Source organism: Gorilla gorilla, chromosome 6 (assembly GCF_029281585.2).
Source record: "Gorilla gorilla gorilla isolate KB3781 chromosome 6, NHGRI_mGorGor1-v2.1_pri, whole genome shotgun sequence".
Taxonomy (NCBI): domain Eukaryota; kingdom Metazoa; phylum Chordata; class Mammalia; order Primates; family Hominidae; genus Gorilla; species Gorilla gorilla.
In genome coordinates this window covers 95,985,030-96,004,154 of record NC_073230.2, presented here as the reverse complement: position 1 = coordinate 96,004,154, position 19,125 = coordinate 95,985,030, and the positions used below count along the sequence as shown (strand labels likewise).

General features: G+C 42.3%; 2 protein-coding genes across 5 annotated transcripts in view; one reads left to right on the top strand and one right to left on the bottom strand.

Annotated features, from left to right (window-relative positions):
• Positions 1 to 10,032, bottom strand: part of CDK6 (cyclin dependent kinase 6) — a 232,455-nt gene extending 222,423 nt beyond the window's left edge. Inside the window, exons 1-2 of one of the 4 annotated variants that reach the window (XM_031013016.3) lie at positions 9,823 to 10,032; positions 6,430 to 7,035 (exon numbers count right to left, since the gene is read on the bottom strand). In XM_031013016.3, coding sequence (XP_030868876.1) covers positions 6,430 to 6,662 — 233 coding nt within the window. In that variant the 5' untranslated portion in view covers positions 6,663 to 7,035; positions 9,823 to 10,032. Of the gene's footprint in view, positions 1 to 6,429; positions 7,036 to 7,147; positions 7,759 to 8,372; positions 8,674 to 9,822 lie in introns of those variants that run through there. The other 3 variants (XM_055346580.2, XM_055346582.2, XM_055346581.2) reach the window with 3 other exon arrangements.
• LOC134758810 (uncharacterized) overlaps positions 8,999 to 19,125 on the top strand; it is an 81,882-nt gene continuing 71,755 nt past the window's right edge. The window contains exons 1-2 of the mRNA XM_063708068.1: positions 8,999 to 9,275; positions 9,652 to 9,908. Coding sequence (XP_063564138.1) covers positions 8,999 to 9,275; positions 9,652 to 9,908 — 534 coding nt within the window. The remainder of the gene's footprint in view (positions 9,276 to 9,651; positions 9,909 to 19,125) is intronic.

The following is a 19,125-nucleotide window of genomic DNA, read 5'->3' as shown; positions in this document are numbered from 1 at the left end:
ATAAAAAATGCATAGTCAGGAAAAGTTTAAATATGAATAAGTATTTGAAGACTCTTACTAAATAGACTTCACATGTGTATGCCTTACAGTTAATACCCACAGCTCTCCCAATGTCAATAGTCCAAGATACTTGCTAATGCGGTATACAACTCTAAAACGATGAAAAGTGCTTATCTAAGGGGTTTAAAATTTCAATCAATCAGGAAACATATACAGGTTAACCAATGGTTATGGACACCATGTTATTTATGGATATAAAATACACAATCCTGGTCCTCAAGTCAGCAAACATAAAGTCACTAAACTGAAAATACTTTTACATCTCAAGGGATTTCTTTCTGGTATATCTAATGACCTTCAGTCATCCTGTCTTACCAATGTTTAATATAAACCTCTGTCTGAATCTTAGCCATCCTCAATCAGTTTATATCTACAATGCATATAATCACAGAATAAAACTGTTCACTAACAGTGAGATAATTTTTTGCATTCATAAAACAACTCAAATTTTATTATTATAAAACAGATAAAAGGGGGTTGCACTAGGTTAAATCTAAGACTTCTTCTAATTAAAAAAATCCTTATGCTGTGATTCTAATTCTACTGAACTAAATCCTTTAGGAAGGCCAGAGAATAGGAATAATTTAAGTGGCTAAATTACAAAGCCAGTAGATATCCAAATTTCGGCAAACTACTATAGACAAAGGAGATGGTCAAAAATGTTTAATAATAATCCTGACTCAAATGGACTTCCAGACTACAACTGTACACTTGCATAGATTCCTGCCACATGCCTTGCAGTCCCTCCAGTTCACCTCTCAGGCAAGAGCAGCTACATGTGCAGCTGGTAAAATAAAAATCAGGTATGGCAGCAAACTGGTGATATTCGAGAAAACTACCCAGCAGCTCTTGGAAAAACCTCTCTGATTGCTGGCCTGCCTGCTCCACCAAACCTAGCATCTATGGATCATCACTCAAATAGTGACCTTCATGTAAGTATGCTTGTTATCAACCACTGGTGCGTTTTCAGTGCTGCCTCCTGGATCTTGGACAAAGCCCAACATCATACACACTAACTTCTCCTGTTAACAATTCACTGACACCCAGATTTCATCTCTGCTGTGTTCTGTTACATCAAGAAGCTCACAATTAATTTATTTCCTATGAAGACAGAGCAACTCATCTGAACCTCATGAGAAAGAACAATAGTGTGATTAGTTCCTCAGAAGGCATGGAAAACACATATTTGCTTATGTGTCTGATGGTTATTATGCCATCTAATTTTTAAGTATTATGACGTTTTTATTTCATTAACCAGAATGTTACATAATGTGCCAGAGCCACATTATGTAATATTTCATTCATCAGACAAGTACTAAGTGTTTCAATTTTTCCTACTCCTCTTTGTCTAAAATGAATTCAATATTATTAATGAATTACCTGCATAATTTACCTGTATCATCATTTAACTATAGCTATTTTAAATTATTATAATTAATTTAAATTATCATAATTTTAGCACAACTTCCTTAAAAGAAGAATTTACTGGAATAATACTCTTGTAGAGATATACTTTAGTATGGCATACTGCAGAATTCAGGAATTTATTGAATTTTTATTCATTTATTGTTATGTCATTCATTCCTGGCAAACTGTCACTTTTGTCTACATACAGTTCATTTTTTCCAAACTAGAAATGTACTCACCCGATTTAACTGCTTCCATCAAACAAACAAACAAAAATTGCTACTTAGTTTTAAGAACAAGTCACTAACTTTAAAATGGCATGACAGACAAGTAGCTTGACCTCCAGAGTGTCTTCCAACCCTAATATCCATGGTTTTACAATGATAGGCTGCATGTATGCTGTGTTTCCTTCTTAAAAAATTTTCCTAAGAAATCATTAATAGTGAGACATTTGTTTTTTTAAAAAAGAAATAATTTATTTTTAATAGGAACCTATTTGCATAGATATTCATTTACCCACGTCTTAAACATAGGAAAATATCCTCAAAGATATTCAAGTTTATACAAGTTTTCCTCTTATAGACCTTTTTTGTCCTTGATTCCATAGAGAGATTCTAATAATTCTATGTTGATAATAGTTGTATAAAAGGGATATAACTGCAATGTCAAAAATTCAGCATTATCAAGTTCTTCTGTAGGAACAAAAAATGAGCAGAATACCATTGTGAAAATGTTTATTTACTAAACAACCTTGAAAAATCAGAAACTTTTCAAGGAACTCTCAGAGACAGAAAGAACAAACATACTTTTAACATACTGATATTTAAAAGGAGAATTAAACTCCTGCTTTTCCTGCTTTTATTGAAAAAAGCCCTAGTAAATGTATTATACAACCACACAAATAGCAATTTTATTCAGAAGGATTCTCGTGAACTAATCCAATTGAAGACCTGGCTTTACAGAGTCAAATATGTCATGTTTCTTTTACCCTGTTAACAATTAGGTTTTCCAGAGAAAATCACATTTTTACTCACCTTTTATGCAATATATTACTAAGATCTTTAAAAAAGAGAGAAAATTAGAAAACTCTCCTTGAATAATCATTAAGCTTTACAGCCTTTTCTTTGGGTTTTTTGTTTTGTTTTTAAAGCAGTGACTATTCTCATTATAATATTTAAACATCACAAGTTTATTCACCGATATGTAACGACTTTTAGTTTCCAGAGCCAATACTTGAATTTGAATTGCTTTTACTGTTACACTAATAAATATAATCCCTAGAAACAATACAGGTAAGCACTGGCTTGTATCTTTCTTACAGCACATGATCCTATCATGTATCAGGGTTATGGTGATCATCTTATTCCTTCAAACATGGGAAGAACTGCTTCAGGAGAGTAGCCAGGTATGATTTACCCTGGTATCTTTCCCAGCACCTAGCCCCATGGTTTTTAAAGCATATGCCCTTCCTAAATTCTTTTTGAATAAATGGAGCTCAAATGTTCACTTATATTAGCTATGTGTCAGTATCTCATATAGATCAATCCCTATGTCCCTAAGGTAAAATTTAATCTTCAAAAAGCACTTGATTCTGATTAGCCTTTTGGTTATGTTGCCTACTCAATCAGGAAATTCCTGGTAACCGAATTATCAGAAATATCAGTTGTTCTATAAAACTGGTTAGGTTAAGTATAACAAAACAAGGCAATTAAAACAAAGATGAGTAAATTTTTAAAGAGAAGAAAGAACTGCTCATCTCATTACAAGGCAAGTTCTACAAGTGCGGAGACTTTTCTAGGCTTGTTCATTGCTATATCCCCACCTTCTAGAAGAGTCTGGCACATAGTGGACCCTCAGTAAATATTTGGTGAATGAACAGACTGCTGACAAAACATGCTATAATTTTATCTCTATTGTTTTTAGTTCAGGCTGTTAAAACAGGATCCATTTGTGCAGTGCAGAAACTCCAATACAGGTTCACAGTGAAGTCCTATTCTGGCAAAGGTTCCAGGATTTGGGATTACCAAATGTAAAAAAAGAGTAAATTTACTTCCCAGACACTGACTGGCTGACCAGGCGAGGGCCTGGGATACATCAAATGCAGGTAAGCAAGAATTTCCAGTCATTATCCCTGTGCATGCAGGCAGTACCAGTGCCAGCAATAACAAGTCAGCTTTTCTGGCAAATCCATCAAAATTAAATCTTAAACTTTTGAAAAAACTAATATGTTTATTATGCTCCTGTTAGCTTAGAGGCTTAACTATCTGTGGGGAGGGCCTATAATTATGATCAATTACTTATGACTTGAAGGTACTTATAAAAGCATCTGCCCTTTTAAGAAACCATTAAAGAACCAGGCTTAAGACTGTAAAACTAATCCCAGGGGCAATAATAAATCACAGGTATGGGGACCCAACTTTGACAACTCTCCCTTGGAAAGAAAAGAATTGCTGTCAACTGTCCTTATTTCCTGACCCTGTCTGAGCAAATATTCGCAGCCTCTAAAATCCAGAATTCTTAGTCTGGCCAAGCAAGTCATGGGGACCAATGGCTGTTTCAAGGCAGAGGCAGAAGAGAAGAAACAGGAAGGAAACAAAAAGGGAATGAAGATCTGTAGCTCATGAGGGTGACATCATCAATAATTTCCTTAAGTATCACTGAATTTCATGGCTCGTGACTAAGAGTCTTTTCTGACATCCTACAGGCTAATTATCCTCAAGGATTTTCTTGGTTCCAGAGCCTGTAATGTCTGGGTTTGAATATGATTTGTTCTACAAAAAAGGTCAGGTGAATTGACCTCTCCCTGTGAAGCTGCTCCATGGCAAGAGACCATGAATCTGCTGAAACGCAAACAATCCTTTAGATATCTGAAGTACTTTCAAATTTACAAAGTGCTTTCACATACGCCATCTCATTTTATTCTCACGACTTTAACAGGTAGGTGCCATCATCACCTTAACACGTAAAAATAATTTTAGAAAACAATGCCTTTGTCTTCAGTTCATAAGAATATCCTCCTGAAATTCACAGTACAGAATCCAAGTCATGGGTCAGTTAGAAACGTCCAGAAACACATCAATCCCAGGAGGATAAATCAAGAGAATAGGATGGATCAGACAAAATCTACAAGCACAATGGCAGAAAGTGTGCCTCTGGTATAAGAATGGCGTAAGCTTTGTAAACAATAGTGTTATACAGGGGTGCCTCTGTAGTACCTCTACGTTTGGAAGGACATTATTCATTCATATACATGATAAGCACCCTTAACTGGATACTCCATAGGTAACAGACAAAATAAAACAAGAACTTCCGTCTTAAAATTGTAGTGGTGGAATTCATCCTTCGGGATGTATTAGGTGATTCCCCTAGGACGACAGCTGAGTTACAGGGGGCTAAATATACCCTCCCCTTTTCCCTCCAATATCACAAAGAGCCCCCAAAAGGGATTTTGTTGTTTTTAACAAATAAAATACACATGAAAAAGTCATCTATAGGTTTTTATATATAATCTCATCTTCTAAAACACTCATTCTCCTTCACTAGCTAAGCAGAGGTATAATGCGGTCTTAACTTTATAACCATTTACTGCCTTATTTATATATTTATGATTCTTTGATGCCTTCTAGCTTGAGTCTAAACTACGTTGGGAACAAAGCACCGCACAAATCACCAGCCTGGGATAAGAGGAGGCAAGTTAAAACCTCCCAAGAAGATTCTGTAGATACTTGGTCTCTCTGAGTCTGTAGAGAGTTTGGTATTTCAAAGGTCAGTCTTGGGTCTCTGCACTTTGATGACTAATGTTAAATTGTTTGACTTTTTACAAAAATATTTAGCTGTGCTTATTTACATCATTTCATCCTCAGCGCACACAGTAGGCATGTATTTGTTGAACAGAAGCCCTACATGGATGAGAAAAAAGATATTTCTGCTACACATTTTCTCAAGATCGAGAAAGGTAAAATCACAACCCAATTTGCAGAAGTTTCTAGGCATTCCTTTTCAATGTAAAGCTATGCATCTCTGTTTAAAAAAGAAAAGGATGACACAACCAAACAATGTCAACCACACAATGGGGAAATTCCAGGATCACTAAGAAAACACCATTATCCTAAGTCACACATTTTCATTTAATACTGGTTACCACACAGGAGAGAGTAAGAACTGCTGTCTCCCCACCCACTCGCACAATCCATCTGGGAAAAGCATGGGCAGAACATTTATGATCTAACCATACTACATCTTGGACTCACATTTAACCCTTTGGAGAATTAGTCTAAAGAGTATGTCCGCCCAGAGAAATAAAGTAAAACAGACACAGGGATAACAGTTTTGGAAGAAATTTTTATGACGCTGTTTGAGATTGGGCATCAGCACTCAAACTTCTTAGACCACCAGGAGTCATTCTTACTACGCAACTTTAATAAAGAGAAACTGAGAGTATGACTGGCAAAAATATTATGATGTTTCTGCATCTTCTTAACCTGATTTACACTAGGCTCCACCCATAAAGTTCCCACTGATTATCACACAGCATCCTCATTCTCCAGTCTCACCTACTCTGTCTTTCAAAAATTCCCCAACGGCATGGCCAGGAAAAATATGCGGGGGCTAACGGGGCATGTCTCAGGTTGGCTTATCCTGTCCCTAAAACGCACCCACCTCCCCCAGACCCTCCTTCAGGGTGGGCAGGGAGAAAACGCTTCTAAGTTGCACAGCTGCAGGGAAGCCTGCTCAGGTCATGTTTTTTTGACTTGTCTTTCGGCTCGCTGTCTGGCAAGGTCACCGGCTCTGGCTCGCGGCTCTGTCGACAAAACTTAACTCTCACTCTGTAAGACCAACAGGTCGCGCAGGACCTCCCCAGTCGCCCTCTGCCCCGCACCTTTCTGGGCCTGAGGATTCCCGGCTTGGCCCTCCCCGCGCGCGCGCGGCCCCAGATGGCGAGGGCGCAGCTCCCTGGCTCACCTGACCACGTTGGGGTGCTCGAAGGTCTCCAGGTGCCTCAGCACCGCCACCTCGCGGATGGTGGAGAGCGGCATGCCCTCCTCGCCGGTCTGCACCCGCACGCGCTTCAACGCCACGAAACGGCCTCCGTTCTTCAAGTCGCGGGCCTTGAACACCTTCCCATAGGCGCCCTCCCCGATCTCCGCCACGCATTCGTACTGCTGGTCAGCGCGGCACAGGCCGTCCTTCTCCATGCCGCCTGGACGCCGCCCGGCGCGGCGCCGCTGGGGCGGGCGGGGGGTGCGCTCAACTAGCTGGCGGCCGCCGCTCGCCTACTCCGGGGCTCCCCGGAGATCGGTCTAGCTTTACTTGCTCCCCGCCGGCTCAGGCGCTGGGGCGCTGGGGCTTTCGCCGCTGCAGAAGCTGGATGGAGAGACCTCCCCGCGGGGCTGGCGTAACCCTGGTGCCGCCGCCGCGAAACTCCGCCTGCAGAGTCGCCGCCGCCGCCGCCGCCGCCGCCGGAGGAGCGAGCCGATCTCTCCTCTTCCCTCCTCGAAGCGAAGTCCTCAACACAGACACGATTACATAGCCTCTGCCCAAGCGCGTCTCAGTCCAGAATCATTGCACCTAAAGGAGGAGACGGGAGGATAAGAAGAAAGTGCAATCAGACAGCCCAGAAGCCTTCCTCGGGGTTCCTCCAGACTCCCCTCCTCCTCCTTTACGAAGCCTCCATCGCTACCCTCCGCGCGCTCCTGCCCTCTCCCAAGCCGCTTAATCCTTCCTGGTTCCTCCGAGAAAAGCGAAGTTACTTTTCTTTCCCTGCAGGGCTGAAGCCGTCTTCGCGCGGAGAGGTTGCAGGGGCCCCTCGGGGATGAGCGAGAGGCGCGGGACGCAGTGGAACGGGAGGGGGCGTGCCGAGCAGCCCAGAGTGTGCCGGGAGCGCGGGGGAGGGGAGGCGCCGGGCACGTCAATGTCACGGCTTAATATTTATCCCTGTATCATTGTGTTGCGCCGCTACCCTCCCCGCCTCCTGAGGCCCGGACGTGCAGGGAGACGGGGTCCAGGGGTGCCGGAGGGCGTTCAGGGGTCGCGCACAAGCTGGAGCGGAAGGACTGTGGGTCCATCCGTGTGGGGCCGCAGAATGTGGGTGGGGGCTCCCAGGACCCTGTAACCCGATGCTGGGAGTGTGCGAGAAGGGGTGGTCAGACATCTGCTCAGAAATTGCTTCCTTTCTTTCTACTTTCAGTTTTTCTACGAGGAGACATTTAAAAACGACTCGCATACACAAATGGTCTTTTCGGGGTAAAGGAGTCTCGGTTGGAAACGGAATTCTCTCTCCGACTGGGAGGACCTCCCTGGTGGAAACCTTGGGAAGACCAGCCATCTGGTCGGGGAGGGTTGGGGCTAATCGGGGGTGGGCGAGCGAGCGGTCCTGGGGGAGGGGAGACACCGTCCCCCACGGGATCCCAAGGGTGGGAGAAAGGGGTGTTCGCCACAATTTCGCTTGTCGTCTCCTTAAAGAATAACTTCAGGAAGGGGATAGCATAATCGCGCCTCGTCCTTAAGTTTTAAACTGATTTCGACCTGAGCAAAACTCAACCTCCCTTTCAAAGGGTGGGGGGTGGGGGGTTAAATCCTGCGCCTCCAGGGGTGAGAGAGAAGGTCTCTGTCCTCGGGGCCCGGACTCGCGAACCTTTTACCATTCCCAGGACCTCCCCGCTGTAGGTAGCAGAGGTGGCTGCCCCATTTCCCCTCCGGCTAAAGGCCCGGTCCAGTCTGCAGCCGGACGCCCCCGGAGCCCTCTGCACAACAAAGCGCCAGAGTAGGGTACCCTAACTTTCCCTCCCCATTCAGCAGCTATCTGGGACCTAGGGGGCCTCCCTCCTCCAGGGCCGCCGCGGCCTCGGCAGGACTTTCACCACGACGGCCGCATGTCCGGAATTCCCGGGGCACCTCGGAATTACCTGCCTCGCAACCGCTGGCCCGCTCGCCTTTTGCCAGGAATTAAACAAACGGCGCGACCCCCACGATGAGCGGGTGGAGCGGACCGCGGCGAGAGCAGAGCTTCTGGCACTCACTACATTCAGAACTTTCCTTAAAAGTCGAGGAAAGAGCCCCCAGGGACTGCCCAGGGGTCTGAGCCAGGTCGAGGGCCACACAGGTAGCCGGGGAGCCGCCGCCGGCCGCCCAACCCGCCTGTCCTGCGTCCCCCCAACCCCCTCCCGCTCGAGTCTAGCCCCGGGCTCCGCAGCGAAGGAAGCGTCGGGGACGTCCCACCCCCGCAGGGAACTGCGCCCGCTGCCCCCGCCGGGCCCCGCACTGCCCTGGCTCTCCCCCCACTCGCCCCCCAGACGGTCGGCTTCGGCGGAGAGAAACGGGAGCAGCAATGCCTTTTCCCCCCCTCTCCTCCACTTTTTTTTGTTGTTGTTGTTGCTTTCCCACGCTGGCTGAATGTGACTTGACCCCATTTCAAAAAAAGTTTGACATAGTGCTTCAACATTTCCGCATTCCTCCGCGACTACAAAGGCTGCAGCCGCCTCCTTCTGCTTTCTGTCTCTGCTCTCTGTCTTCACACTCAATGAAATCCTTCATGCGCCTCTCCCGAAGCCTGCCAAGCACCACAAGGGTCGCCACCAGCACAGCGACAAGAGGCCACACCGGGGACCGCGACTCCCGCGTGTGCGCACACGCAGATGCGCCCATATGCACACGGACGGGCGCGCTGCGGGGACCAGGGCCGCTCACTGCGGGGCGTGTGTTTAACTCCAATATTTTAAATTATAAAAGTAAACTTGGAAACTACAGCAAACGTGCGTCTTCGCGGGGCTCCAAGCCTGGGCACTGGCCGGCTGCGTGCACTTTTCTGTGTATAACACGCCCGCAGGAAGCCTGCGTTAACATTTATCTCGTGGAGGGGAAGGTGGAGCCCACACCCACACCTCAGCGAGCTGGAGAGGGAGTTTTCGAGGGGGAAATGCAAGCACATTCTCCAGCATGGAGTCCCTAGAGGCAGTGCATTTTAAACCCTAAATGTGAATTATTATGTGAGTGTCCGAGTAGAGTTCCAGTTCCGTTTGGAGAAACTGTATGAGGAGTGTTCCGTGTGGGTGTGTGTGCGTACGGATACGTGGAAGCAGGATCTCGGTGTCGTGGGTGTCCCTAGGCTGGGATCTCCCCCTCTCATCAGATAAGGAGAATCCTCTAGCTCCCCAAAACTGGCCCCCATAACCAATCCCGTCTCAGTTCGTAAGGGGTTAACCAAAGCCGATTCCAAGGAAACACAGGTCGCCCCCACCCCCCGCCACCCTCCACTCACCCCACCCACAGTTCTGCCTCGGACCCCGGCCAATCCCCCAGATCTCCCCTGGGACCCCCCACCCCGCAGCCCACCCACCCGAGCGCACAGCTCCTCACCTGAGGGGCCCAGTCGCGTCGGGCCTCCCGAGGGGGCTGCGAGTGTCAGTCGGCTCTCCGCACGTGTCCGCGGCCTCGCGGAGCAGGTAATCAGACTCTGGGGAAGGAGTTACCAGCACTCTCTCCGGCGAGGGGGTGGGCACAGCGGCGGAGGGCGGAGGGACGGCGGAGGGCGCCGCCCGCGCCGCTCGCTGGGGGCGGACGGGGGCCGCGGGGCTCCGGCCGGCGCTGGGGGCCCCAGCCGGGGAGGCAGCTGGGGCGACCGTGCGGGGTGGGGGCAGGGACCCGCGAAGCCAACTCTGCCGGAGACCCACCCCCCGGCGGGGCTGGGGGCTCGTGGCGCAGTGGCAAGAAAGTGTGCAAATTAAAGCCTTCCGGAGAGAAATGAGGCGGCCGAGTCCCGGCAGTGCTCCGAGCTCGGGGCTCCCTAGCTCCCTTCTACGAGTCGGGGGCTAGAAGGGCGCGGTGGGGGTGGGGTTGGGGGGGGGAGTTAAATGAAAATTTCCGGCTTTCACTGAAACTGTAGTAGGGGGATCCTGCGACTAAAATAAACGGCATTAGTGGGAGAGAGTGGGACGTGTCGTCGGGAGTCGGCGGAGTTTCCAAACCCAGGGTCGCCCGGAGTTGGGGTTTTGACAGGGTGAAGCGGGGGGTATCCTCACTGTGTGACGTGGACGGATGGGAAAAACACAAAACAACCAACAATAATTATGAGCGGCCAATGGGGGTGGTAAATACCAATACTTTCCAAGAAACTGAAAAATCAGACTAAAAAATAACTCTTCTCTTAAAAAAATAAAGAAAAAGTTTGGCAGGATGCCTTGCAGAAAAGAAAATACTAATCTGTCCAAGCACTTTTCACTTTCAGCATGAGCTACATTTGTTTTGTTTTCCTTCGCTTCCTTTCTGCCTCACAAAGCCCTATCTTTTCCTTTTAGACAGAGGATATGGTTTGGAAATTGTCAGGCACTCTTATGGTTAACGATCTACTTGAAGGGGCTGGCGGGTTCACAATTATTAAGTGGTTAGTAACTGCTGAGGGTTCACTAACGTATTTCAGAGGAGCTAAAAAGACTAAAATTTAGTGTAAATAATAGAACTGCAGATAGTAGATACATACACAAAAAGAGGAGTGCTCAGTTTAAATGCATTATTGGAAATCTGAAATTTGAAACCTTGTAAGAATGTATACTTTACCTGCTGAGAAACCCTTGAATACAATTATTTCAGGTGAAAATAAGATTTTGGAGAAAAAAAAGTCTTTAAAACTTTCTACAATGGAGTAAAAGAAAACTTGAAATAGCTGTCTTTTTGGAAAGAATTTGGTGTTCTCCCCAAAATCTCTATCTGTAGAATACTTGAAACCCTTTAAAACATCTTAAAGCAAAACTTTTCACAAAATTATTTACTTCAGTGCTTTGTAGAAAAATTAAAACCTGGCAAAATTCTGTTTGAATTGGAAATACTACTTCTATAAATCTTTTGACTTTAAAACCATGTTACTAATCTCACAGTAAATCAAATTTTTGCCTTTATAAAACTGATTCTATGTTATAGTGTGAGGTAAGGCTAGGGAAATAAAAATTGATGCATTTCCAGTAGCACATATTTTGCAATGCATTATAATACTTTTTTCTTTAAAAATAAAAGTGAATAATTGTATGTCTTTAAGCTTAAGATAATTCATAAAATACATTTGTGTTAAGAGCATGTCTTCTAAAATAAGATCCAGTTTTCTGAACAAAATTTGTATTTATAAAGCTATCTGTAATCTCATATACCTTATAAATTTAAGAAGGCAAATCATTAGATCTTATATTTACATAAAATATTGGATCACTACAAGTCACTAATTAGACTTTAAGCCAGAGACACAAGTGGGAATCCTCCATTTTGATAATTGTTCACACTTATCATTTGCCTTTTAAAACAAGATTTACTTGCTGGTAATTAACATGTTTATATAATCCAGAAATAATTGCCAGCAAATAGGAAGCAGCACATCATGGCTAGAATTTATTTGAATAAATCATTTATTAAAAAAATAGTAAGCTACAAATATTAAATTAACAGAGAAGTGTCTTTTCTACACTGGGTTGAATTTTTAGTTACTGAATTTGACAACAACCATTGCTAGATCAGAAATTCCATGATTTAGGTTACTAGATCATTTGGACAATGTAAAAAACAATGAAACTTTATTTAATTATATATGTTAGTACTGAGTGTTAACTCTCTGTCCTCTTCTTTTCCTGATACTGCTATCTTTTATGTTAATTTATCATTGTTCACTCTTCCTGCTTATGGTTCACATTAAATCCCAGTTGGTGAAAGCTTCAGACCCAAGGCAGTTTTACAACTGATTGTATAAAATTAGTAAATACCAGATTATTTTTGTTTATGGATAACTTCTGCTGTGGGTAACAGGTTATCATAAGAAAATATGTTCAAAGTTTTTAAACTGTGAACCAAATTCCAACTTCTTTGTTTAGGAGTCTTCTGAGAATTAATATATAGAACTCAAGAATAATGACTCCAACCAGTATTTTCACACTACATACCAGATATTCTAAAGTTGCAAATCATCTTACAGGTATTTAAAAATTACATTTCATGGACTTATTTCCAAATATGGTGGTGTAACTTACACTGAAAGACTTCTTAATGTCACACAAGAAATGTATTTCATGTGTGAACATTTATATATCAAATACCTGTACAATTTTGTTTTCACTGAAATAAACATAAAATTTTAAATTCTGGTCTATAATTTTTAACTTGTTAAGGAAATGTGTAATTTAGTTACAAATAATAATTATATAATGTACACCTAAATCTAATTCATTTCTGATTTATATTGGCTATTTGAGTTTATAAAATATATTTTCCAGAAACTCAGAAATGAGATTTTGCTATAATGTACTACACAATTATTTTAAAATACACTTCTAGTTTAACTTTGAAACAAGTTACCCTACTTTTTAACCTGATTTATGTGTTTGTGTACATGTTATCTTTATTGAGTAATAATCATGAGAAACTATAATTTTAACAGAAATAGCATAATATAAATGCAGTACATTTTAATGCATTCTTCTTTCCCTTCTCAGACATTTCCAAGATATTTTCTTGGGTTTTCCCCTGAACTATATATTATTGAAAATTTGCTAAATAGCTTAGGAAAAGTCAATTGTATTATCAGCTTTTTGCATTGTAAAATTCTGAGCTTTAAATGATTTTTAAAGTTCAGTCTTCTAAATAAATTCTTTCTGTCAATTTGGAAATGACCTGGGTTTTTCTGTTTTTACTGTTGCATGTGATCTATTGCATTGCATTTGAGCAGTGAAACTTGAAATGATTTTGATATCTGCCATGAGGGAAAAAATAGATATAAAGTAGTAGCTTATAACATTTAAGGAGGAAAAAACAAACATTACTGTCTTTTGGAACATTCTGCTTCCATTGGTTCTACTACTCTATAATTTTCTTTGTGCAACATGTCAGTACTATGTTCATATTTGTATAATTGCCATCATCTTTTTAAATTTTTCCCTTTTGATAGACACCCATATCTTCTTTTTCCTTTGTGTGTGTGTGTGTGGTGTGAATACCTGTATGTTCTTGGCATATTGTTATGACATGTTTGAAACATGTTCTTAAGATTCTTTCATCATCTATATTAGAATTCTGAGTAATCAGAAAAATAACTATGGAAATATACTTACAAAAGATGGTGATAATCACGTTAAAATACCTATATTTTCTTTCTATTTACAGTGACCTGTAATTTTCACTGGTTTCTAACATTTCTTTTCTGAGATAATACTTGCATCTCAGCTGCACACATGGCCTAAAAATTGTGTTACCATAGCTGGTTTTGGTTGAGCTAAAAGGTGTTTACATGCTTTAGATAGACCATTCAGTTGGAGCAGTGGAGGTATAACACAGTGGGAGTGAACGATGATAAAGTGGGATCTCAGAGGTAGGAGGAGGGACAAAGAAGGCACCCGGGGAGAAACTTCTGTGAATGGCCTGGCATCAGGGACAAGTGAAGGAAGCACATGCTGAGGTCGTGGGGCTGAGAGATGCAGCCTCAGTGCTTATAGGTATGGCGTAGCCAGGCAGCCCGATTCTTTCAGGATGAATGGCCTTCTGTGTCTATCCTATTATGCAATTAAATCTGTCTTATTAAATGAGGTTGTATACTGTATGACACCATATTCACATGTAAATCTATTTTATGTTGTCTTATTCTGGATTTTTCCCGAAAATAACATAGAATGGAATTCTTTGCAGAATTCTTTGAATGCCTAGAAGAAAATATATCATAGCATATTTCTGTGGATCAAACATTTTACCATAAATTGAAGCGATAGTTTGATTTCTAAACCTTGTTATAAATTTGTTCAAAATTACTCATATCTTTGCATCCCCAGTACCTAGCACAGTAACTGGCAAGCATTTTATGTCCAATTAATGTATGTCAACAGAAAAGTTGACTTCGCATCCTTTAGACCCTCTTCTTTGGAACTGCTTAATAAAGTTTAAGGATCTATGTGCCGATTTCAGGACCTCAGAAATGTGTTTTCTCTACCTACAGTTCTTTTCCTTGTTAGCCCTCTTCTCTAAGTCCTATCATCCTTGCACGCTCAGCTCTTCCATAAAACCTTTGAGATTCCCTCAGCTGGAAGACATCCCCCTTTGCTCTAACTCCTTGAGGCAATTTGCTTTCTACCTTACTAAGCCACCCTGAGTCCTCCCCAGAGCATCCAGCATGCTTAGTTCCCTTTAGCAATCCTCCAACTCCTTGTTGTGTCCTCTGGCCCTAGTAAGTGGTCAATAAATGCAGTAATAGTTCTTGTCCCCTTCTAGGAGTGTTACTGAGTCAAGCGGCCACAGAACAGACTGGTACACCGTGACATAACTAGAATAACATTTGGAAGTTGAGGACCAGTGTTCCATGTTGCTTAAACAGGAAAGAGCCAGGTCATCCTGCTACTTGGGGTAAATTTGGTGTGTTTTTTCTTGTGTTGCCGATATTAGTCATTTGAAACATTTTTGTCTGAAAGAAAATGTGTTTAGGTACATTTCTACATTTGTTTGAAAGACAAATTCCTGAAATCTTGGCTGAAAGAAAATGTGTTTAGATAAATGTCTCTGTTTCCTCAAAATTCCAATTAAATAAATTTTATTTTAAAAGAGCAAATACTAGACTTTGAGGTAAACTAGATACTATATAGCCCAGAGTTTGGAAAGATTGCTAATTTTATTTGCCAATATCCTTAGTATCTATGTGGCTATGTCCTAAAAGATAAAATCCTTGATTTCTAGTCAGAAGACTTGTGTTTTCATTCCCAGTTCTTCCTCTCTCGGTACTTACTATTCATTGCATCCTCGGTGACCAGTCATTTAATTCTTCTGACCTTCAGTGTCTATGCCTATTAAACGGGTTTTCTAATCATTCAGAAAGATATTATAAAATAGTCTGGAGAGAGACAACAAATAATTTTATCTTCACAAGAGAAGATATGGAGATATAATGGAGGTTGCTGTTCTGGGTATTGAAAGACCTGAAATTTAAACTGGAGTTGGCCACAAACTACCTGTATGACCTTGGACAACATACTAAACCCCTGGGCTTTAAGGTCCTCATCAATAAATGAGATGATTGGACTGGATGATTTCTATAGCTGCTGCAGCTTGAAAATGCTGTAGTTCTGAGCAGCGTGATATGCCAGGTGCCATCATTATAGATCTGTTTTTATAAACCCCCTAAACAAGAGTAATATCAGAGGATATGACTCTGATGTCTGCAACCTAGAGAGGTTTCTGGATTTCAAATGTGAATTGTATTGAGTCATCTGTAACTTAACCCTGTAGGTTTTTAAGACTGAATAGAAATGACGACTTTTAGAAAAACATTAGGGAAATTCACTGGTGTTTTCATTACAGATGGGGAAGGAGGAGCTAGGTTTAATTATTTGGCCAAAGCTAAAAGTGATAAATTAATCAACCCTCATTAACAAAAATGTGATAAATAAATTACAATAGTATACATAGAACCAGGATATCCAAGATTAGAAATCTTGGGTTATCACAGAAATTCCTCAAAGGTGTCATGAAGCTTATTTGTAAACTATTAAAAACATCAGTGCCAGTTGGACTCCAGTGAGAAAGTGGGAAGGTGGGGGTGGGAGGGTCAAAGGCAATATACTGTGAATTTGAGAGGTTCCAGCATATTTCTGGAGCTATTGATTAAAAGCCATTATTAAAACATGAGTAGAGGAACAGCTGTTCTCTCTGTGTTCTTATTTTCCATTGCATCAGACCATGTGCATTGTTTGAAGGTCCTCTCTAGATGTTCAGGGAAGGGAAATATAGGTAGGTAGGACCAGATAGTCATGGATTGAAAGTCTGGCTTTATTGTGTAACCTTGGGCTAGGTTCTTAAGCTTTCAGATCACCAATTTCCCTTATCAATAAAGTAGGGATACTATAATCTGCCACATTAGGCTGGTGTGAGAATTAAATAAGTGCTTGCTATATGCATTTTGGAATTAATGGCCATTTAATAAATATTTGTGTACAGTCAATATCCCTTTCACAAAATCATATTTTCCATTTTTTTTGTCTTTCGGGGGATAACTAATCCTTTAATGGACATGTCTTTCTTTTTAACTGGAATAAAACATCCACTCATTGCAGGAAAAGCAACCCAAGAAACAACATACCCAAGATTATCTTGGGCCTTGACAAAAACCACAGCTGACTCTAGGTATGTGAGGAATGGAGGAGAGGGTGGATTTTCTCATCGGAGACCTCTCCTTCTTGTTCAGATCTTATCCCAGTACTGTTGAATCTCCTTAGTCTGTTCCTTGCTGTTTTTCTTACCCTTTTCGTTCCATGTAGTTCCGTTTTTCCTTTTCTTACTGCTTTGGTGTGGCCCAAGGACCACCCCATTATGTCCCTTAAATCTATACCCCATATATTTGCTGGCATTTGTCTTTAAAACCCCATAATTTGCTGCCTAACTGCAAAAGGTCCCTCATTGGTTACTCTTCCATAGTCACTATGTCCTCTCCCATTTCTGTTGAAGTGCTGAGTGTCCCCCTGTTTGTCACTGATATGGTTTGGCTCTGTGTCCCCACCCAAATCTTAAATTGTAATCCCCATGTGTCAAGGGAGGGAGGTGATTGGGTCTTGGGGGTGGTTTTCCCCATGCTGTTCTTGTGACAGTGAGTTCTCATGAGATTTGATGGTTTTATAAGGCAATTTTCCCCACTCTTGCTTGCTCTTTCTCCTGCTGCCTTGTGAAGAAGGTGCCTCTTTCCCCTTCCGCCGTAATCGTAAGTTTCCTGAGGCCTCCCCAGCCATGCAGAACTGTGAGCCAATTAAATTCCTTTGTTTATAAATTGTCCAGTCTTGGGTAGTATCTTTGTAGTAATGTGAAAATGGACTAATACAGTCACCTTGTCAATCTCTTCCCTACCACTTGCCTTATCTTCTTGGCTTAGCGTGACTTTGCATTTCCTACCGCACACTCTCTCCCTAAAAACGCTCAAGGGGAGCTACCACACTTGCCCCTCACCTCTTTTTTAACCTCCCATGGATACTTCCACAGTTCCTTGGCTTCTTAGCCTTCAATATGCAAATGTTACCTTGTCAGCCATTTTTTCTTACAGTTTTCTTATCCCTATCCATAGGCCATCTGGTACCTTGACCACATAGTTCCTGTACTTTTCTTCTCCACTGACTCCTACTAAGAGAGGCTATAAAAATGTATATAGGACTATATGCACAGGACTATAAAGGATGATGGACTCAAAGGTGGGAGGGACTGAGGACTTTCTTTATATCTGAGTCCTAGTCCAGCATCCTCAGACAGTAAGTACAGGTTGAATGAAAGATATATCACAAGAAACACAGGTGTCATCAGATAATTTTCCACCTCAGAAGTCACCTGGTACACACTTCTAGGCCACATCTTACTTACCTGTTTTGTTATAATGGATTCCATGTTATCTCCTTTGAGGATGAACTCTTAGGCAGGGCTGGTAAAGGTCTTCATTTTTATTGTTCTGACACCCTCAGTCTCCATCTTTGGGTTGCACCGTCATGGCTTCCCTCAACAGGAGCATATAGAATGGTGGATGGGAAGCTCAGGAAGCTAAATCAATCTGACCCACCCAGGTCCATGCTACGCCAAAAAGAGCCATGAAATCCAGGCAGGGAAGCTTAAACCTGATTATTAGGCAGAAAACACAATTGATTTAAGATCTGCCAGCAGAAAAGGTAGTTCTTGGAGCAGTGATAGGACAAAAGCTGCACAAGAAAGATGACTTGGCAGTTGCAGGCGCAGGACGTGGGAGTCAGAGAGGCCAATCTTCAGGATCCTACATGTGGTGAAAAGACCCCGGGTAATAGTCTAGGAAAGAGGGGAAAAAAAGAATGTCTACCAGGAAGAATTCAAAGTAAACATTTGACAGGATTTGGTTAATAAGACAAACAGAATAATGAGAAGAATCCTGCCAGGATAGCTCTAAGCACTTTATGTAATTTGCCTATTTAAACCCAATTATCTCCATTTTGCAGACAATGAAACTGAAGCAGAGGACCAAACTCCTTATTAGGTTTTGGGTTTGAGGTATTAAAAAAAAATGGTGCAGCTCACAAGAGATAAAAGAAAGATGGCAAAAGAAGATGACTTGATGAAGGTTTTGAATTTGAGATGACAAATAAAAATATCTAGTGGCACAGGGAATAGAGAGCTTTTCACCTTTGCCTAGCTCTGCCTTAAAATAACACCCAGACCTGCCATCCTAGAGAAACCCACTGCTGTTTCCACATGACATTCTACTTTTCTTCTTTCCTATCTGTGGGGCCAGCTTCATGCGTCCTTCAGTGTAGCACAGTTCCTAGACTTGGTATAATTTCTGTTTTGCCATCTTAATAATTTTTGAATTAGGTGTCCCACATTTTTATTTTGGACTGGACCATGCAGATTATGTAGCCAGTGCTACCTACCCGATGGAAGGTCTGGGGTGGACATTCCAGATGTGGGCATTCATTTTACACTTCCAGCCTCCTTCACCTTCAAGGGATGTTTGCTCCTTGAACTCTCATGAAATTGTTCTTTCCAACACCATCACTGATGCACTCAGATGCAGGTTTTCTTAGTTGTTAGGCTCTGCAATTCTAAAACTGGTTTTCAATCTTTTCTCAAAATTCTCTTCTCTCTTAGCTGTCATGACAGACGACTTCTGCCATTTCTTGACTCAATGTTCTTTTGTCTTGCATTGCCAGC